This window comes from Lactuca saligna, chromosome 3 (assembly GCF_052625555.1).
Source record: "Lactuca saligna cultivar CGN05327 chromosome 3, ASM5262555v1, whole genome shotgun sequence".
Lineage (NCBI taxonomy): Eukaryota > Viridiplantae > Streptophyta > Magnoliopsida > Asterales > Asteraceae > Lactuca > Lactuca saligna.
In genome coordinates, this window is record NC_136419.1 from 45,691,496 (window position 1) to 45,714,298 (window position 22,803).

General features: G+C 39.9%; 1 protein-coding gene and 1 non-coding gene across 2 annotated transcripts; one reads left to right on the forward strand and one right to left on the reverse strand.

Moving 5' to 3' along the window:
* The first annotated feature begins 10,107 nt into the window (after window positions 1-10,107).
* On the forward strand, window positions 10,108-10,213 carry LOC145038005 (small nucleolar RNA R71). The gene has a single exon (XR_013679109.1). It is a non-coding gene; the product is annotated as a small nucleolar RNA R71 (small nucleolar RNA).
* A 4,695-nt stretch (window positions 10,214-14,908) lies between these two features.
* On the reverse strand, window positions 14,909-16,699 carry ATHB54 (Homeobox-leucine zipper protein family). The gene is made up of 3 exons (XM_078984764.1): window positions 16,327-16,699; window positions 15,600-15,949; window positions 14,909-15,477 (listed from the first exon to the last, which is right to left on the reverse strand). The coding sequence occupies exons 1-3, from the start codon at window positions 16,415-16,417 to the stop codon at window positions 15,061-15,063; spliced, it is 858 nt and encodes a 285-aa protein (XP_078840890.1). The 5' UTR covers window positions 16,418-16,699; the 3' UTR covers window positions 14,909-15,060.
* Between the last annotated feature and the right edge of the window lie 6,104 nt (window positions 16,700-22,803).

Sequence of the window (22,803 nt, forward strand, 5' to 3'; positions counted from 1 at the left end):
ATGCTTAACTCCACACCAACTCCCTTCAGGAGAAAATGACTGCAGCTCTCTCCGAAATGAGGGATTTGAGGGAGCAACAAGCTGCCTTTGACAGGCGTCTCATGAGAGCCAAGCAATCGGATGCAGAGTCAAGCTCCAAGCACAATCTACGTGCATTACATCTTCCAAGGCCATTCTCAAACTACTAGATTGCTGATTTGGGGGATGGTTCTTAAATTATTGTTGCTAATAATACGACTGCTGAAAACCCGACGGATGAAAATTTCGTTGCTGTTGAAATCCGAGTGGATTCTGATACTGTTGTCTTTGCTAAAAATTATTTTGATACTTCTGCTAATAGCCACCGATAGCTTTTACTACAGTTGTACCCTCTTGCAATAATGGGAACCTGTCGGTGGATTGATCAGTCTTCAAGCATATCCCACATGATTCTGTAACACCTGGTTTCTGGTATGTAAATCTTATTCGGACATTTCCCATTTTAGCCTTGGACTCGGCGAGTCATGGGTCCGACTCGCCGAGTAGAGACGCGATCCAGGTCACGTTTTAAGTTGGCGACTCGGCGAGTCCATATCCTAGACTCGGCGAGTCGCCGCTGTTGGATGAAACCCTAAGTTTCAGGGGTTTGCACCCTATTTAAACGACTTAACTGCCCCAAGCCAGCCCCCATTCACCCTTAGAGCCCTGTATACCTCGTCCTAAGCCATTCCTTGAGAGTTTGAGACTTTTGTGGGTTTTTTTGAAGGTTTTGAAGGAGGAAAGAAGTAGATCCAGAAGAAGGAAAGCCAACCAAGCAACTATTGTGTTCTTCCAGCAGTTCCTTTGAGGTATAACCCGTTTTCCCCATGATTCTATGCTTAAAACTTCATTTGGGTCTTTCTTGGTCAAGTCCCCAAGCTCGTATGTGCCTTATATGTCGTATTAAGACGTTTGGCCTCTGGATCTAGGCAAGATTGAGCTCCAGGAGCTCAGATCTGTTAGCTTTATGGCCCCATGTTGCTTGTTAGCCCTAGATCTACCCTTTTAAAGCATTTTGAGCCCTAAAATCCATATTGGTGAATATCCACACGTAAAGTTGGAAACTTTACGTGTGATTTGTGTCCTAGAAGTCCAGATCTATGAATGGCATGGACTGAAATCGAGAAAATCGGTGTATTTGGTGGATGCATGGCGGCGACTCGGCGAGTCTGGTCACGAGTCACCGATTTGGTCCCTTCATGATGTGTCGAGTTGAGCCGTGAGTCACAGGGGGTGACTCGGTGAGTTGGGAGCTGAACTCACCCATGTTAGGACTCGGCGAGTCAATGCCCTGACTCGGCGAGTCCAAGGCAATCTTCATAGATCAAGAACAGACTCAGCGAGTTATTCATACAACTCGGCGAGTCTTAGCATATGTGTTCTTCGGATGAAGATGAACTCGACGAGTTGTTCATACAACTCGGCGAGTAGGATGAAGGAGTTGAATGTCAGTTTAGAAGATGAACTCATCGAGTCATAGCCCAACTCGACGAGTAGAATCAGGGACCCAGGACAATTGTCTGGACAGGGACTCGGCGAGTGGAGATCCACTCGGCAAGTCGGGTCAACTAAAAGTTGACTTCGAATTGACTTAGGGCTAGACCAGGGAAAAATGGTCTTTTTACCCAAATGACAGTTAGCAGTGTATGATTAAGTATATTGTGGGAATTACAGCCGGGGAGTTTCCGGAGCAGCAGCAGCAGTAGTAGGTGATCAATTCCCACACAGACCAGCAGCTATTTTGAGGTGAGTTTCCTTCCAGTAGTAACGGGTCTAAGGCACCAAGGTCGGCCCGTATAGACGAGACGTTAGTATTAGAGTGTGGGCCGAGCCCGTATCTCTTAGTTGAGTTGATTATGATATATGCCAGTATGATAGAATTGTTTACACTTGTTGTCTGTGCGATACTTGTATGATATGAGTTGGCGGTTGAGTGTGGGCGAGGCCCGTATCTCTCCGAGAATGGAGTGTGGGCTAGGCCTGTATCTCCCAGATAGCGAAGTGTGGGCGGGGCCCGTATCTTCACGAGTGTGGGCGGGGCCCGTATCTTCATGAGTGTGGGCGTGGCCCGTATCTCCTAATTGCATGTTGTTTGTTAAATGCTTGCATGGTATGGGGTATTATGGGGGAGCTCACTAAGCTTTGTGCTTACGGTTTCAGTTTTGGTTTCAGGTACCTCCTCAGCTAGGGGAAAGGAGCCGGCGCGGTAGCAGCATGTCACACACACACTCTTCGGTTTCCACATTTACGAGCTTTTCTGGGACTGATACTCTGATATTCTGATTAGTTGTATGTTTTGGTTTTCAGACATGGTCCAGTTTATAATATGGATGATCGAATGATGTTTTAGTTATTAATATTTTCTAAAGTAACGTTTTTAAACAAAAAATTTTGATGTGAAAAATTGGGTCGTTACAAGTTGGTATCAGAGCCCTGGTTTGAGGGATTCGGACACGCCTTCGGGAGTGTCTGAACTCAAATCGAGGGATGGAAAGATTTTCTAAAAGAAAATGTTCTCTGAAACTTAGAAAAGGGGTCATGAGAAAGAGCGAAGTGTGTGACGTGCGCGACCGGCCGAGCTCAAGTAAGTATTCCCCATAGTACCCATACAAGTTTATGTTATGTTTATCAGCTTTCGTAGAACCGTATGCTAGAATAGGACTAAGGATCTAGGAGTGATGCCTTATGTGCCTACTATTTTTGTTTCAGTTGTATGAGAAATTGCATGCTAGTTACGGAGTAGACAGTAAGTAGGATATCCTGAATAGGTTATGCCTGGTAGTATGAGCTTAGCACTATATGCTAGCTCAGTTCCTGAAAGTGGATAGAGTTAATTGAGACTGTTACCCTTGTCTGAATGCTGCTTGCTTCGTGCTCCGTGGGACTCTGAATAATGGGAGTTAGCCATTAGTCGAATGCGTCACATCACATGTAATCAGGATTGGATAATCTTAGAGTGCCGAATTTGATCCTACTGCGTAGCTCTTGTTTGAGTCCAACCGTTGTAGGGACGAGTCCGGTACTCGAAGGATTATCTGAGCCTCATCACGTGTGATGGCATTCGAGTAATGGCCAATTGGCATTATAATGAGGCCTGCAGCAGCTGAGGACTGGTTAGAGTAGAATTAGAGATCTCCCTAGGGCAAGCCTAGGATGAGTATAGCTTTGATCAGCAGTAGTGAAGGGGATCTGGTGGAGTCGAGGAATTCCTTGGAGAAGGTACGGATAGATGTGGAAGGTAGTATGGGCCCGTACTACTGAAAGCAGAGGATCCGTACCCGAACCAAGGGAGGCCAAGATGAGACCAGGGAACCTGTAAGTAGTTGAGATCCCTCAGAAAGTAGCAGTATCACTAATGATTATTATGATGTTTTGCAGAATGGTGGTACTTCGACCGAGACCGACAGATGGCGGTTCAAGAGAGCGGTCAGGTTCGGGATCAGGCTCCGAGCCGATTGACGAGAGGCTACGTGAGTTCATCACGTCGGAGATCACCAGGGGCATCCTTGAGTCGACCCCCATTCTCTTTGGGTCGATCAAGGAAGGGATCATGGAGTTGATGGAGGATCGCCTACGGGCATTCAGGAGCGATTTAGCCTCTAGCCAGTCAGGATCTCGCACACTGTCCTTCAAGGACTTCAGGGGCAGTGGTGCGCCGGATTTCCATGGGGTGAAGGACCCCATTGTCGCCAGGCGATGGATTGCAGATATCGAGTCTGCCCAGTTGACTAGCTTCTGCCCCGAGGGGTCGAAGGTGAGGTACGCAGCAGGGTGTTTACGAGACCGAGCCCGGGATTAGTGGGAGTCAGTGGGTGACTCGTTGGGAGCCTCAGCTATCGAGGCAATGACCTGGTCGGACTTTGTGACCAGGTTCAGGGCAGAGTTTGCACCGGTGGTCGAGCTTCAGCAACTGGCCAGGGAGTTTCTAGACATGAGGCAGACGACGGAGACTGTGGCGGAGATCACCGCCAAGTTCCGGGAGAGGGCTTTATTGGTGCCCCAGTATGCCGGTGACGAGGACATGAGGAGGACTCGTTGCCATGATATGCTACGAGCTAACATCCGGGAGCATGTTAGCTTTTCGGCTTGCCCTACCCTGGACTCTATGATTGCCAGGGCTAGGGAGAGGGAGATAGATTTGGAGCACATCCGGAAACGGAAACTAGAGGATGGTCAGGCAGGAGGGGCTTCGGGGAAGAAGCCCAAGGGATCAGACTGTAGGCCGAAGGGTCAGTCAGGATCGAGCCGCTGCGGGAAATGCGACAGGACGCATGTGGGGGTATGTAGGATGGGATCAGGAGGCTGCTACAAGTGCGGCAAGACAGGGCACTTTAGCAGGGATTGTACTGCTCCAGTTTTAGCTATTCAGACATCCGAGTTGCTGTGTTTTCACTGCAACCAGAAGGGCCACAAGAAGGCCAATTGCCCCCAGTTGACAGTTGCAGCGCCAGTGAAGGCGCCAGCTCCAGCGACCCTGCGGATCACGGATGGTCGGCAGGGCAAGGCAGAGGCTCCAGTGGTGAGGAGTCGGGAATTTCAGTTGACTGCCGAGGAGGCACGCGCCGCACCCGATGTGGTGACGGGTATGGTTCTTCCCCTTTATTTTTTTTATGATGATGTTATGTTATTGATATGTGCTCTATATGTATATGTATGCCTTAGGATCGTTCCATGTGAACGGCTTCCCAGTTCAAGTGTTATTTGATTCAGGAGCATCCCGATCATTCGTTTCCCTTGCACTTAGCAAGAAGTTTCATGAGCCATCGGGCGAGTTAGATTGCCCTTTGGAAGTGGAGATCGCTGACGATCGATCGGTGCGAGCATCGATGATATTCCGAGATTGTGTGCTGCGTTTGTTCGAGGAGCGCTATTTGGTAGATTTGGTTCCCATTCCGTTGCGTGGGAACAAGGTGATTATAGGCATGGATTGGCTGAGCCCCAATGGGGCGGTGATAGATTGCGCGCAGTAGCTAGTACGGGTCAGGACCCCAAGCGGGGGAGAGCTAGTGATTCATGGAGAGAGGCCTCAACGTGGACCCACTGTATGTTCAGCTGCGAGGGCTAGGCGCTACCTCCAGCAGGGATGCGCAGGATATGTCGCATATGTGATGGATACCCGGGAGGCGGGTAAGGCGACAATGAGCGAGGTTCCGGTGGTTCGAGACTTTGCAGATGTTTTCCCGGAGGAGCTTCCTGGGATACCTCTGGAGCGACAGGTGGAGTTCAGGATTGACCTTGTCCCTGGCGCGGCTCCGATAGCCAAGGCGCCGTATCGGTTGGCCCCTCCCGAGATGCAGGAGTTGTCTACGCAGCTACAGGAGCTGCTAGACAAGGGATTTATTGGTCCGAGCAGTTCACCCTGGGGAGCCCCGATTCTGTTTGTAAGGAAGAAGGACGGGTCGCATCGGATGTGTATAGATTATCGGGAGCTGAACAAGGTAACGGTGAAGAACCGTTACCCGCTTCCGAGGATTGATGACCTATTTGACCAGCTTCAGGGGGCATCTTGGTTCTCCAAGATTGATTTGCGTTCGGGTTATCATCAGATGAGGGTCAGGGAGGAGGATATGCAGAAGACCGTGTTTCGGACGCGCTATGGTCATTACGAGTTCGTGGTGATGCCGTTTGGGCTCACCAATGCTCCTGCCGCGTTCATGGACCTCATGAACCGCGTATGCAGACCGATGCTGGATCGGTCTGTGATAGTCTTTATCGATGATATCTTGGTCTATTCCAAGACTCGGGAGGAACACGAGGAGCATCTGAGGGAGGTATTGGAGACCCTGAGGAGGGAGAGCTTGTATGCCAAGTTCTCCAAGTGTGAGTTTTGGTTGCGCGAGGTGCAATTTCTTGGACACCTCGTCAACCAGAACGGGATTCTGGTTGATCCGGCCAAGGTCGAGGCCGTGATGAGATGGGAGGTCCCGAAGTCTCCATCTGAGATTTGGAGCTTCCTGGGATTGGCGGGCTACTATCGGAGATTTATCCAGGATTTTTCCAAGATAGCCGTACCCCTGACACGGCTGACGAAGAAAGCCGTGGTCTTTCGGTGGGGACCTGAGCAGCAGGCTGCATTTGAGACGCTGAGACGGAGACTGTGTGAGGCGCCGATCTTAGCCCTGCCAGAAGGTGTAGAGGATTTTGTGGTCTATTGTGATGCGTCCGTTTCAGGGTTGGGCGCAGTACTGATGCAGAGGGGGCATGTCATTGCCTACGCTTCAAGGCAGCTCAAGCCTCACGAGGCGAACTACCCGACACACGATTTGGAGTTGGGGGCGGTGGTCTTTGCCCTCAAGATTTGGCGACATTACCTCTATGGGGTTCGGTGTACCATCTACACGGACCACAAGAGTTTGAGGTACCTCATGGACCAGCCGAATCTGAACATGAGGCAGCATCGGTGGTTGGACGTGGTGAAGGATTATGATTGCGAGATCCTTTACCACCCGGGGAAGGCCAATGTGGTGGCCGATGCACTTAGCCGCAAGACGATGCCGATCAGGGACGTTTGCTTGAGGATGACCGTGGTGACTCCCCTATTGGAGCAGATTTGGGAGGCTCAACAGGAGGCTATCAAGGAGGAGCATCAGAAGAGCGAGCGTGTGGTGGGTCAGGTTTCCTCCTTTGATTATTATGGCCGAGGACTTTTGACACTACACCGTAGGGTGTGGGTGCCGTATCGCGGAGGCATGCGTTAGATTTTGATGGAGGAGGCGCACAAGTCCCGATTCTCTATTCATCCCGGGGTGACGAAGATGTATAGGGATCTTCGTCCGGATTACTGGTGGCCCTGCATGAAGCGGGATGTGGCATGGTACGTCGAGCGGTGTTTGACCTGCAGGAAGGTCAAGGCCGAACATCAGAGACCGCATGGCAAGATGCAGCCGTTGGACATTCCACTGTGGAAATGGGAAGATATCACGATGGATTTTATCACGAAGCTTCCCAGGACCGCACGTGGAGTGGATTCGATTTGGGTCATCGTGGATAGATTGACCAAGAGTGCTCACTTTATTCCAATTTAGGAGAGCATATCGGCCGAAAAATTGGCCGACATCTATATCAGGGAGATTGTGGCACGGCATGGGGTGCCAGTATCGGTGATCTCGGACAGGGATGTGCGTTTTACTTCCAGATTTTGGTAGAAATTCCATGACGAGTTGGGCACTTATCTGCATTTTAGCACCGCCTTTCACCCGCAGACGGATGGCCAGAGCGAGCGGACCATCCAGACTCTGGAGGATATGCTGCGGGCGTGTGTGCTAGACTTCGGTGGTAGCTGGGATACCTATCTTCCCCTAGCCGAGTTCTCCTACAACAACAGCTACCACGCGAGTATCGACTGCCCTCCCTTCGAGATGCTGTACGGACGGAGGTGTAGGACCCCGATATGCTGGGGTGAAGTTGGCCAGAGGGTCATGGGGAGCACCGAAGTGGTGCTCGAGGCGACCGAGAGGATCCAACAGGTCCGGAGCAGGCTTCAGACTGCTCAGAGTCGGCAGAAAAGTTATGCCGACAAGCGTCGATCAGATTTGGAGTTCCAAGTCGGGGATATGGTTCTCCTGAAGGTGTCACCTTGGAAAGGCGTCATTTGATTCAGGAAGCGGGGCAAGTTGGGCCCGCGATTCATCGGACCGTTCAGGGTAGTAGCCCGGGTGGGCAGGGTGGCGTACATATTGGATCTGCCAGCCGAGCTCAGCCAGATCCACAACACTTTCCATGTTTCTCAGTTGCGGAAGTGCTTAGTGGACGATTCAGCAGTAGTGCCTTTGGAGGATATTCAGGTTGATGACAGCTTGAATTACATTGAGCGCCCAGTCGCAATCCTCGACAGGAAGTCGAGGGACTTGAGGAACAAGAGAGTGGAATTAGTGAAGGTGCAGTGGCAGCACCGCAAGGGTTCGGAATGGACTTGGGAGCCTATGGACGAGATGATGGAGCATTACCCCGAGCTGTTTCAGGAACGAGCAGTAGACTTCGAGGACGAAGTCTAAAATAAGTAGGGGAGATTTGTAGCACCTGGTTTCTAGTATGTAAATCTTATTCGAACATTTCCCATTTTAGCCTTGGACTCGGCGAGTCATGGGTCCGACTCGCCGAGTAGAGACGCGATCCAGGTCATGTTTTAAGTTGGCGACTCGGCGAGTCCATATCCTAGACTCGGTGAGTCGCCGCTGTTGGATGAAACCCTAAGTTTCAGGGGTTTGCACCCTATTTAAACGACTTAACTGCCCCAAGCCAGCCCCCATTCACCCTTAGAGCCCTGTATACCTCGTCCTAAGCCATTCCTTGAGAGTTTGAGACTTTTGTGGGTGTTTTTGAAGGTTTTGAAGGAGGAAAGAAGTAGATCCAGAAGAAGGAAAGCCAACCAAGCAACTATTGTGTTCTTTCAGCAGTTCCTTTGAGGTATAACCTGTTTTCCCCATGATTCTATGCTTAAAACTTCATTTGGGTCTTTCTTGGTCAAGTCCCCAAGCTCGTATGTGCCTTATATGTCGTATTAAGACGTTTAGCCTCTGGATCTAGGCAAGATTGAGCTCCAGGAGCTCAGATCTGTTAGCTTTATGGCCCCATGTTGCTTGTTAGCCCTAGATCTACCCTTTTAAGGCATTTTGAGCCCTAAAATCCATATTGGTGAATATCCACACGTAAAGTTGGAAACTTTACGTGTGATTTGTGTCCTAGAAGTCCAGATCTATGAATGGCATGGACTGAAATCGAGCAAATCGGTGTATTTGGTGGATGCATGGCGGCGACTCGGCGAGTCGTATAGGTGACTCGGCGAGTCTGGTCGCGAGTCACCGATTTGGTCCCTTCATGATGTGTCGAGTTGAGCCGTGAGTCACAGGGGGGTGACTCGGTGAGTTGGGAGCTGAACTCACCCATGTTAGGACTCGGCGAGTCAATGCCCTGACTCGGTGAGTCCAAGGCAATCTTCATAGATCAAGAACAGACTCGGCGAGTTGTTCATACAACTCGGTGAGTCTTAGCATATGTGTTCTTCGGATGAAGATGAACTCGAAGAGTTGTTCATGCAACTCGGCGAGTAGGATGAAGGAGTTGAATGTCAGTTTAGAAGATGAACTCATCGAGTCATAGCCCAACTCGACGAGTAGAATCAGGGACCCAGGACAATTGTCTGGATAGGGACTCGGCGAGTGGAGATCCACTCGGCGAGTCGGGTCAACTAAAAGTTGACTTCGAATTGACTTAGGGCTAGACCAGGGAAAAATGGTCTTTTACCCAAAGGACAGTTAGCAGTGTATGATTAAGTATATTGTGGGAATTACAGCCGGGGAGTTTCCGGAGCAGCAGCAGCAGTAGTAGGTGATCAATTCCCACACAGACCAGCAGCTATTTCGAGGTGAGTTTCTTTCCAGTAGTAACGGGTCTAAGGCACCAAGGCCGACCCGTATAGACGAGACGTTAGTATTAGAGTGTGGGCCGAGCCCGTATCTCCTAATTGCATGTTGTTTGTTAAATGCTTGCATGGTATGGGGTATTATGGGGGAGCTCACTAAGCTTTGTGCTTACGGTTTCAGTTTTGGTTTCAGGTACCTCCTCAGCTAGGGGAAAGGAGCCGGCGCGGTAGCAGCATGTCACACACACACTCTTCGGTTTCCGCATTTACGAGCTTTTATGGGATTGATACTTTGATATTCTGATTAGTTGTATGTTTTGGTTTTCAGACATGGTCCAGTTTATAATATGGATGATCGAATGATGTTTTAGTTATTAATATTTTCTAAAGTAACGTTTTTAAACAAAAAATTTTGATGTGAAAAATTGGGTCGTTACAGATTCTTTGCAACTGCTTTTTCTTTCGTCAGCAGCAACAATGCTTTTGTGAGTTCAGAAATATGGATTTCAAGGTTAGAATTTCTGGTTTCTTTTACTCCTTTTGGATGATCCGAATACCGTTATTCTTTAGTTGCTGGATGCTTTGAATCTATCGCCAGCTTCTCGATCAGCTCCTGGATTCCTTTTGGTGTCATATCGCCTAGAGATCTGCCACTTGAAGCATTTATCAGGCGCCTCTCCATGGGTGTCAGACCTTTACAGAAATAGTTGTAGAGTTGGTAATCACTGATTCCATGTTGGGGGCAACGTACCAAATACTTTTTAAAGCTCTCCCATATGTATGTAGATTTTCTCATCATCTTTATTTGATACTAGTGATTTCTCTACGAAGACTCAAAACTCGTGTTTCTGGAAAATATTTTTCTAAAAATAACTTTGCGAGTTCTGTCTATGTGGTGATCGATCTGAATGGAAGCTCATACATTCATTCTCTTGCTGAGTTTGAAGTGAAAATGTGAATTCTCTCAGTTTTATTTGATCTTAAGTTATTGCATGTGGCTTCATTCTAGAACAAACCACATGAAATTCCTTAAGGAATTTATTTGGGTCTACGTTTTCTAAGCCTCTGAACGTGACTAGATTTAAGCTCGAGATTCTAAGCTTCTAGAAAAGTGATGAAGAGAGGTTGCTGATTGAACTCTTGGGTATCATACTCTCTGAGAGTCTTTTCCGCTTCGTCTTCATTCATGGCTGATTTTGGGGAGTTCGGTTCTGAAGGTTCTAGTGTTTTAGATTTGGTTTCAGAAGAGTACGTTTTCTCAGATTTAACTGAGGGTGTTGGTGAGTATTTTTTATAGGGGCTATTGGAAGGAGAAGATGTGGTTGCTTTTAGAAAAAATGGGAAAGTTGGGTTTGGTTCGTTCCATAAGGGACTGCCTTGTGGTGTGCTGGTTTTTAGAGGTAAGGAAGATGATGAACTAAAGAAATCAGCTGATTGTTTTTTCTTTGCTACTTCTTTCTTTAGTTTCTTTGCAGTCTTCTCACTTTCTGGTTAAAAAACTAGACATGTACTTGTACGAAAGTTCTTGGCATACAAACTATTAAACCACCATATCCCTGACAACGATAGCAATTTGTTAAACCGTTGTCATGCACAATTTAAGCAAATAATATTTTCACTACTCGGTTACACTAAAGGATAACATAGGGAAGCACGGTCGAATCATTAGGGACACAACCTAATGGTTAATGCCACTTTGCATAAGGCACACATTAGTTATTTAATATAAAATAATAAAAGTGGGGTTTTGATTTAATAACGAAACTAAATGGCAGTGAAATAAACTAAACGAAATCAGTAATAAAAAAAATTCAGCTATTCTGCAACTTTCCTAACCATGCAATCAACCCAGATCTGGTTATTCAGAATGCATTCTATCTATGCTGGTACTGAGAAAAACAAACAAGCTCTAGTATAATCTCTTTTACCTAGTTAAATTAACTAAAACAAGCTCTTCAGTTAACCCTAACTTTTTACTGTCTAATTAAACAAGCTCTTGATTAAGATCATAAAAGTTGCATTAACATCTGTGTAAAGTCCCCAACAATACCCAATACTTTTCACAAGCTCAAAAGTGTAAATGTATGAAATTTCAATTTATATAAGAGTTAAATCCCAACACGGAACCAATCTGATACTTGTTACTTATTACCAGTTGACAAGAACAATTACAGTTTCTATTAACCGATTAACTGTAATGATTAAATCCTAGCTAGGTGATCAGACTAACAAGAATTAAAAATCAAACATTCATTAAGCTCAAAATTGAAACAACTAGATAGAAGCACACAATGAAAACCAAATTTGATAACTCATCATATAAAAAGTACTAGTCTATTGTTGAATTGAAAACTAGGTTTTTTGCCGGACATGGCTAAAATCTGGTAAAAACCTGTAAAGACAAACATTAAACTACCAGATCTTACTAAACTATCTTAGAGACACGATCCACAGTCTTCAGATCTTCAGAAATCACTGAAATCATAGAGAAATCGCCTCATAAATCTTCTTTTTCGTCGTCTGGAGCTTCAGGAATAATCCAACCTTCAATCTAATCATGAGGTGTCCTATATATACCAGCCAGAGTCTTCGGGAGCAAGAAACCCAAAAATTCGATCGAATTTTTGGGGCATACGATCGAAATTTTCAGGTTTTGATTGAATTTTTTCGTTTTTTAATTTTCAGGACTTTCTGAATTGCGAAATGTTTATTCGATCGAATTTCAAGGCAAAATTAGATCAAATTTTTGCATTTTATGATTTTTTTCACAAACACGAAAGTCATCCGAAATTTTGTCCAGTTTCCGAAACATTTTAAATCTCGTCAATCGGAGTTACGGGTCATGATATATGGTCAAAATAAGGATAAAGGGTCAAAACTGTCAACAATATCCTTGAGGCTTTCGAATGTAACAATCTATATTTGTAAGATTAATTCAATCGAATTTCTCTTAACCAAAACAACTTCCAAGCATTCCTCAAAATTCTTCATAAGTTTCAAACTCCATTAACTCAAATGCTCCATCAAACACATCCAAAGCTGCTCCCAATGTACAACATCATCGAGTTATCTAAAAATGATATAAAAACACTAGAAGTACCAAAAATCTATCAAATGATATAAGCTGAATATTATTTAAACTAATTACTTGCAAATGTGTAAAATATAATGCTAAATGCTAATAAAGACTACCCTAAAAGATACATAAAATGACGTCGATGATATAGTAAATATTTAAATAATATATTACTAATTTTATATTTGTAAAATGTATTATTTCTAATGTTTGTTTCAATTACCTTCGAAGATTTAGTATCAATGGACAATGGTCACGAATTTGGTTACAAAAATATTATTTTAAGTCATGTCTAATATTGTATTGGCCATATTTCCATATTTTCTAGCTTTTTAATCGCCAACCCATCACAAAAGTGCTTTACATTTGTTTTCGATTTATTATAAGCCCAAAAAAGATAACTATAGTTTATTGGTTTATAGTTTTAAAACTGCTCAATATAAAACCCCCAATATAACTATTGTAGTTTACAAAGTGAATCGAAACACATAAAAACCGAACCATACAAACCATAACAAACACATAAAATGAACCTACTAAAAGCAAATCTATTCTACTTTAACCAAAAAGCATTCCAGAAAGCGCCATAGTCCACACTCACCACTAATGTCCGCATGTCATTTTCAAGAACTTGCGAAGACAATAAACTCTTAACTACAACTAGTAAATGCAAGAAAAATATTTTACGTGATCCGAAAAGGATGCTATTTATATCTTTCAAAACAAATATAAAATTCTTTTTAAAAAAAATCAAATAGAAAGTTACATCATCACCCAAGATTTTTTTTGAATAAATATTTGAAGATTAAATTTAAATATTCACTAGAGACAAAGACGTCAACACCATTAATAGGCCATATTAGGCAAAATGTCATTTTCTAGTTAGAAAATATATATATTGAAGCGAAGCATTCGGAGAACTTGACCTTTTCATACGAAGGAGCCCTCATTTTCTTCACGAAAGTGTGCTACATTTCAAAACTATGCTGTCATGTGCCATTAAATTAATACATTTCTATTTTCCTATAATAAACCTTTTATATTTATGTTTAATCCGAGTTGTAGTAACCATTTTTACTATCTCTAAATTTTGGTAATTTTAGTAAATAATATGATTATAATGCAAGATCAACTACTTTTTAACTTGATTCGATAAGAAACATTCGATTCTATTTAGTTTAATATCCAAGGCCACCACAATCGAAAAACCATCAATTTAAGATTCATGTAACTAAGACCAACCAATGTTACCTAACCAAATTGTTTGTTTTTATGACACAATTCATTTGTTCTCGGGATATCATAATGTTTAGGGTTTGAGATAAAACACATGCCCAATTAGAGTCTTGCAATGACAATACAAATGTTTTTATTAAAGATGTCAATGAGGCCAAACATAACATAAAAACCTCTCCCCTACTCTTCGAGGTTACTCCCCCTTTTACCTTATGTACCTAATTTTCCTATAAATCCCCTTCTAACTCTATGTTGAACATTAAACACTACATTACTACTTTAAATACAAGATAAATATGAAATAAGTTCGGAAAATCCAAGGTTGAAATAGATATTTTATAAATAAAAAACACTATTTAAATTTATTATTTTGGGGACCTATAGGGGAATTCGGGATTGAGCACCCCAGCCCCAAAAACTAAACGAGGGTTAAGCCATTATGATCTCTCCCCCTTACATGCTCCTGAAAATTTTGTTATCCCAATTGGGAATGGGGACCCATGAGTTCAACCCCACCATGTTTTATTTTATTTTATTTTTTATATTTATATTTTTTTTTTGAAAAAAATTGTGGTTTTCTTATAGATGTGAGCTCCTTGCTAACTAGCAAGTTCTCCAATCTCATTAACCGTTGAACACCTGATTTACCTCTCACACAATGAGTTGAATTGGTCGATATGAGATAGTTACAGTTGCCAGAATTCAACGTTGTTTTTGGTTGAGATAAAACTCACCGGTTTTCGTCCTTCCGCTTTCATACACGACACAAGAAACTTAGCTAAAACGATACAAACCAAAACCAGGGCAAGCCAAACAAAAAACATCACACAGAAATAGTATATGTTCAACCGTTTAAACCAACTATCCCTTTAAATGATCCAAGAATTAATCCGACAAGAAAAATAAGAACTAAAGAAGACGGTATTGTGTGTAGACATGTTACCTTGTTCAATGTCTCTTTTAAGTAATGGTATGATGAGCATGATTACAATTTTATGATATATATACAAATTGTGATGCATGTGAAAACGAAACACATTTAAAAATAAAGTATAGTGGAAGAAAGAGGGACATGTTTTTTTTATTGACATCTATCTTTAAATACAAGCAAACTATCCTACATGAAAATTGATTAAAGCCTAGAAATTTCATGGAATCTTGATCCCAAGTAGAGATAACTTTAAAGGCCGTAACCAAAAGGTTGCTTTTGAATTGGGTACCCCAAAGAACCCTCGAATTGGGAATCTTGATCATCAACCCTTTCACCAAAAGCAACTTTTTACCAAAACCCCAAAGGGTTAATCTACAATAGGGTACCCTAAATTGGGAATCTTGATCAAAAACCCTTCTCCAATAGACAAGTTCAAGATCAAGGCCAAAGCCAAAAGGGTTGATCTTCAATAGGGTATCCTAAAGAACCCTCGTTTGGGTCAATATACGACTCATATTCGATCTTTGGACACCGAAGAATAGTCAAATTATCTTCTTCATCTTGGGAAAAATCGGATTGATTTTCAAAGACATTTGAAGAATCACAAGGCTCTAGAAATGAAGAATGGTTCCCATCACTATAGGAGTCGATAATATCGCTTTTTGTTGAAACCGAATTCGCATACTCTTGTTTGCATATCACCAATTTTGGTTCTTGACTCCAAGATTTAACCGAAAAAGGACTTGGATTAGGTTCTTGAGCATTTGAATCCGATTCTTTTGTGGAAATTTCATTTGGGATTGAATCTTTTTCTCCCTTCTCCCTTTGTTGTAACTTCTCCTTGAGCATTTCAACCTATTTTTGGCATAAAAAGTTAGTTTCTGAATTTACCCACATTACAATATGTTTCATTTAGCTCTTTTCTTTCAAAAGTTACACCTAAAAAACAAAGGAAAATAGGGGAAGCACTCAAATACCTCATGTTTCAATGTGTCATTGTGTTTTTGAAGACAATCAAACTCTGATTTGAGTTTATCATAGCTTGAGTTCAAGATCTCGTAGTCTTTTTCGAGTTGCTTTGTTTTGCATCTTGCTCGACGATTTTGAAACCAGATTGCGACTTGTCGTGGCTGCAAATTAAGCTCTTTTGCAAGCTGAATTTTTCTCTCTGGTTCGAGCTTATTCTCTTCCTCAAAACTTCTTTCAAGAAACTGAACTTGATCCACCGTTAGCCTTCTTTTCTTCTCCGGTTGCCGGAAACATTTCTCGTAGTCGTCGTCGGAGTTTTCCTCGTTTTCCGGTTGCTTCTTTTTATTTGATTTTTCTTCTGTAAATGGTTGAAAAATATAAGGTTAACTACTTTACTACTCTTACACAAACTAGAAAGCATTAATTCGTTTTTATAGAAACAAAAACATATATTTTTTTTTCGTATATTGGATTATTAGTTTGTAACGGCTAGAAAAGAATTATGATGATTAAGATTAAATTCAAATATGATTTCGACATTAACGTTATTGAAACTTAAAATTTTCGTCTTTTAATACATGTAAATTACGAACCTACTATTACATTATACCGACATTAACTCAAAGAACTTATCTTTTCTAAAAGAAAATGCAGAGAAATAACTTGTAAAATGAAGAAAACAATTCAACAATGAAGATTTGTTGATGGGTATTGAAAAAGATTTTAAGAAATTACCATGAAAGGAGTTGGGAACCCAAGGGGAGTGAAAAGAAAGGCTTTGATTTTTGAGCAAAGCTTCAAACATCATTCCACCTTCCATTTCCATTGCTTTATGAGAGTGATTTAAGAAGTTCCTGTGTTTGACTTTTTTTAAAAGGGTTAAAATTAGATGATGATTGGGAGATGGGGCTTATGCCTAAAAAAGCAAGTGATTAGAATTACAGTCATGTGGTAGCAGAGAGAGATGACACCCATGAATCACAATTTGATTTGGGTTTTGAAAACCATGCAAATTTGTGTGTGTTTTAGAGAGAGAGAGAAAGAGAGAGAATCTTGTGTGGGGAGTAGAGCTTGATGGGGTGTTTATAAGAGAACATCAAGGATAGGGGAGAAAAAATGGGGAGGCGAGAGGGGCTTTTTCTACTTGGCCACTATCATGTCAAAGTACTAATCTACCCCTAGATTGTCGATAAATATATGTTTTTTCCTTTATCCAATAAATTTTGGGAGCTTTTGCAAACACAATATCTCAATATCAAAAACTATCCAAAATTGTTGGAGCATTTTATATATAATAAAAGTTTATATACATACCGTTTATTAAAATACTACATCTGAGATTCGTATATTATACGAGTTGATTAACACAAAATATTAAATAAAAACGATTAAATGAGAAATATATTTGAATTTGAAATTTGAGATAAATAAAAATTATGAGAAAATAAACATGCAAAAAATAAATAAATTAAAATTATGTGTTTAATTATCAGACCCGTATACTAAACGGATTAATTATAATAAAATGTTAAACACAAAGGTTTAAACTGTAAATTTATTTAAAATTTAAATTTAAAATTTAAAATTAATAGTAAGTAGGTTTAATTTATTAAAACTAAATTAATGAAATATTGAAAATAAAAAAATGAAGTAAACGACAAATGGAAAATAAATATATCTTAAAATTATGACAAGATAACATGATGACATGAGGGAAAATCATTCTTATTTATTAGGATAGATAAGTATATTAACTATAATGATTATATTTAAATATTAAAGAAAATGATCTATTTTTTATAGAGTGGGTGATACTTTCTCTCTCTCTCTCTCTCTTTCTCTCTCTCTCTCTCTCTCTCTCTCTCTATATATATATATATATATATATATATATATATATATATATATATATATATATATCACTAAAAAAGTTATTCCAAACATTAAAAAGTTATTCCAGAATTTTAATAATCATCCATAAAGTCTTTGAGAAAAAATGCATTATGAGTTTAGTTTCTTTTGTTTCATTTTCATCTGTAAGTTTGAACTCTATTAGAAAATTGGAGTTTAGAATACTTGGATTACTGAGAGTCGTGAATTATATTTTTAGGTTAAAGCATTTTGATGGTACACTAGAACATTTCAAATCGGATAAAACTCAATATAAGATCAAGAAAATAGAATGATGGATGTTATGTCTTGTATATACCAAAATAATAACCAAAAGTAGGTATATCAACCAATGTCCAAAAACCAATGAAAAATGTCATAAAACATTTTCATACCTATAAAAAATCTACCACTAAACCAAGTTTATAATTAAGATTAACAATTTGGGTTAAAGTTCGTAAACTTGGATTTTTCATGTATTTTTTTTTTTTGTAAAACATAATTGACCCATTTTTTTCTTCAAAAACTATCACAAAACTGCCACTAAACCAACACAACCCCAACCAGGGTTTGCAACCGCTTGGACCCCACTACCAGGGGTCTAACCCCGGACCAGTGTCAGTTCAGGGACTTCGCCCCTAAGTGACAATATCTTTTAAATCTAAATAAACTCAAACAAATATGCACTCCACATCACCCTTACCTGCTCAATATTTATCAAGATTATACTGGTCAAAAAATTAATATCATTACACTTAAATAATATTAGAGATACTAATCTCCAACAAACACTCCCCCCCCCCCCCCCCCCCCCCCATTTCAAATGTAATATTGATTAACTTAAATAAAAACATAACAAACAACAAACTGATGAATAAATGAAATGCCATGATGATTGGATTTCACATTAGTATATTACAATTCCAAATCTTTGAATTTCAAGGTGTCATTAAGGATTAAACCCTTTATATTCACAGTGAATACATGAAGATAATACACCCAATAACTTAAATACTTATACGTTCTAACTTGACACTATATTTTACTAGCATGTGTCCTATCCTTCAATAAGCATATCAAAGATAAGTCCCAAACTTCTTGAAGCGGCTAAACTTCATGCTTATATATGTAGTCTCTCTATTCTTGCACCTAAAAATGCAATTTTTCAAAAGAACTATTAAGAAATAAAATTTCAACCTTTTTTACTTGCAGTATTAAACATATACCTTGGGATGATGTTAATAATGTGTTCTAATCTTTAAATATCAAGCTTTACACATTGAATTTAGCATCTAACATTATATTAGATGGGAATTAGATATCTTAGTATGAAAGATTCCAGGTGAACTTTAAACCCATCCCTACGTCCGCTTTATACATAAGATCTTTAGCTAACACTTTGGTTAGATGATCAGCTAAATTCAACTTAGTTTTCACAAAATCTACAAATATCACACGATTTATGATGAGCGAACGAATCATGTTATGTCTAACACCTAAATGGGTGATCCTCCATATTAGTAATCTAGCTAGCATCTGAATAGCCTTCTAAAATAGAAGGAAGTCTAATGTATGTCAAGCCATAATCCATGGTTCCTTTCAAGTACTTGAATACTCTATTTAAATCTTGCCCATGATGTGAACTAGGATTGCTAGTATAGCTATTATGTTTTCCTATAACATATAATATATCTAGCCTAATGATAATCATGGCGTCACAAACCCTTCAGGTTGTTTCATGTAAATCTCCTGATCCAATTCACCATTCAAGAACGTAGTTTTCACATCCATTTAGTGAATAATAAGATTTTGTATAGCCGCAAGGTGTAACAACAGTCTAATAGTGGAAATCATATCAATAGGAGCATAAGTATCAAAGAAGTCAATACCTTCTTTTTGTCTAAAGCATTGGATAAGTAATATGGGTTTGTATTTATCGATGGTTCCATATACTTTCATCTTTTTTTTGAGGATCTATTTACATCCTAATGCTTTGCATCAAGGAGGAAAATCGGCCAATACCCAAGTATCATCATGCATGATAAAACCAATCTCATCATGGATTGCTTCTTTTTAGAAAGCAACATCTCTAAAAACCATTGCTCCACTAAAAGTATTTGGATCTTCCTAAAAAATAAAGCAATATTGATGTTGAGACATAATCTCATCCCTAGTTACTTTAGCTAAATAAAGTTGAAAATCAAATACAAAAGACATAGCTTTTCTATATCTAGTGCTTCTCCTAGGTTCAAACAGTCCGGGCACAAAATCTTTACCACTAGCTACATCTTCAGCTTGAGTTGGGTTCTTGCTGAAAGATTTCTAATCATGCCGCTTGGTCTAGGTATAGATGTAAACCTCTCTTCATTAAATATAACATTTCTTGACTCTATAACAGTGTTCACAGATTATAACATAAAACCTGTATGTTTTAGAATGCTCAGCATACCCAATATAGATACAATCTATGCCTTTCTCACCCAAGTTTTTTACTTTTGGGTTCAATGAGCCTTACAACAACTCTACAACCCCAAACTTTGAGATAACTCAAATTTGGTACCCTAGCTCATAAGGGGAATTCGTACTCATTTTTTTTGGAATTCCATTTAGTATATAACAGGCTGTCAACATAGCCTCATCCCAAAATCCTTCACTCAGACCACAACCATTTCCTTTAAAGTCCTATTCTTCCTTTCAACCACAACATTTTTTGTGGTGCGTAAGCAACTGTGGTTTGATGTATTATTCAAGTGGATTCAAAATAATCTGGATGATAATAAACACCACCTCTATCAACACATAAAATTTTATCAAATAAATTTTATGTAGCTCTACTATCTATCGAGAGCGTCATCTTTTGAACGCAAAAAATGGACATAACAATATCTAGATGTATCATCAAAAAATGAATGACATGCTTTTTATTTCCTAGAGAAGGTGTTTCATGAAAATCATATAAGTCACTATGTGTGAGTTCCAACACTTTGCTTTCCTTGTTAACATCCTTAAAATGTTGTCTTGTGATCTTAATTAACATCCAAGTTTTGCGTTTTGCGTTTTTCATTATTCATTTCAAAACTATTTAGTAAACTCATTTTAGACATATCTTTTAATCTTTTAAAATGAACATGTCCTAGACTATCATTCCATAAATTTTCTTTATTTAAGTTATTGCTAGTCCTAGTTGAAGTCATTCAAATCGAACTACCATAAGATGTATAATTAAGATTAAGCCTAATCATAAAATTACATACAAACCAAATCTAACAAAGGTACCGGTTCTTGACAAGATATACTTTTAACTTTATGCAACTCTTTCCACCCTTAGTCTTGATACTCTCGAATTCCCGAACCCTTTAGCAAGGCTTTGTCGTGTCAGATACCCGACAAATAGAAGCTACCAGATCAGAGTTCTGTCTGCATAATCCATGTTTTTCACCATAAATCTCTGTAAGTCAAGCTACACTTATTTTATTCAATTGTAACTTTTAATTATAGTCATAGTCATTATTATGAACCTATAATTAAGATTTATCAGTGATTCCATGTCATTATGTTGATTGATCTACTTATGGGGAATTTCCAAATAGTATACTCATATACCTAACGGGCGATACCTCTGATATAATCCTATTTGATTGTTCCTTACTTGATCGATATTGATGTAGACAATAGGATTAGTAAGGAATCTAGACCATCATTAGTCACCAGTAATGTAAGACTAAAAATTAGTAATGTGAACCTAGGTCATGTTAGTATAAAATATAAAGTACCACTGTGAAGTTCTGCCCAAATTCTGAGGCATCTACTAAAAATTAGTAATGGTACTAGTTGTTAGAACATGAAAAGTGATCCATAAGAAATACGAAATAAAGTACGTCCAAGACTGAAGAATAACCGAAGTAGAGATAATTTCTAAGTGAAAGCTTATTCGAGATGAAGACTATGTCTGAGATTATTATGTGTTTGGATATATTTTAAGTCAGTAATGCATTAAATGTGCCAAGTACTATTTTGTATTGTTCTAGGAAATTTTTAGTATAGTACAGGAGGCAAGATCAACAATGATTATGTTAGGCTGTTGATCTTTAGTCCATCTTCAGTCCATGCAAACTTTTCTTAGGCTGTCTTTTAGTAACTCCTTGGTTATATAAGGAGTTGTCAACCTTTGTAGTTGTAATAAGTGTGCACATTTTTCACTTCGATTAAATTAAATAAGCAACCAGTCAATCATTCTCTCTTACATTTTTTTGTTCTTATTTTTCTTTACATTGTTCATACTTTATATTACTCTATATTGAGAACTTTGTTAAGTTTATCATTTTTGTGACTTGACTAGTTTACTAGACTTGAATGGAACTCTATTTAAACAATCATTGATATTAAGTTAATTCAAGGTTTGAGTTTTCAAACCTTGTCCATGCGAATCCTTGCATTACAATTGATATCAGAGCCTAAGTGGTTGTCCTTTGAATCTATTAGAACATATTATAGTTGATTATAGATTACCTTGGTATCTCAATCATTTATGTGTTCAAGGTAAAAGTTCTTCTATATACCACTTCAACTCTAATGTCTTAATATGAAGGATAAGCATTTGATATCTATGGTGAATGAATCAAACACTTTCACTACTATACTTGGTGAATCAATTGCATGTGCATCAAATCAGTACAAAATTGTTGTGAACAACATGATTGTACATGATGTTGTTCAGAATCTGCTTGAGTACAACGTGAAGTTTATCAACATCCTCGAAAAAGGTTGCGGGAATATCAAATGCTATCTTCTGAGTAATGGATCTCTGAATAAATTGAAGCTCTACCAGTTGTTTGACGAACTGCAGGGTCATGAATCTAATGTTGCTCGAATATTAAGAGAACTCTCTAGAGGTCCTCTCGCTCTAGTCTGTTCGGTTAATCCACTTCTACCAAACCTAATTGTCTCGGATCCTTTTACATCCGCCCATCTGTTCCACCTATTCAACCTACTCAATCTTTTCCACCTATTTCACCTGTTCTACCAGTTTCAAACAATCCCGATGAAGAGAATTTTGACCAAAACCTGCTGATTCTAAACTTAGATTCCAACAAGAGTTTGCTCTCATATCGATAAAGTATAGGAGACCATGGAATCCGAATAAAAAACCTATTCAAAACCACTTTCAAGCTCCTCACCAAAGCAATTCCCACCCCACCCTAAACTAACTGAGAATCCACCAACTTATCGTCTTAACATTTCGAATAGTTCCTCAGAACCTTAAGAAGCTCTGAACTCAACCAAAGCAATCCTTGTGTGTCACAAATATGGTCTTAGTAACCA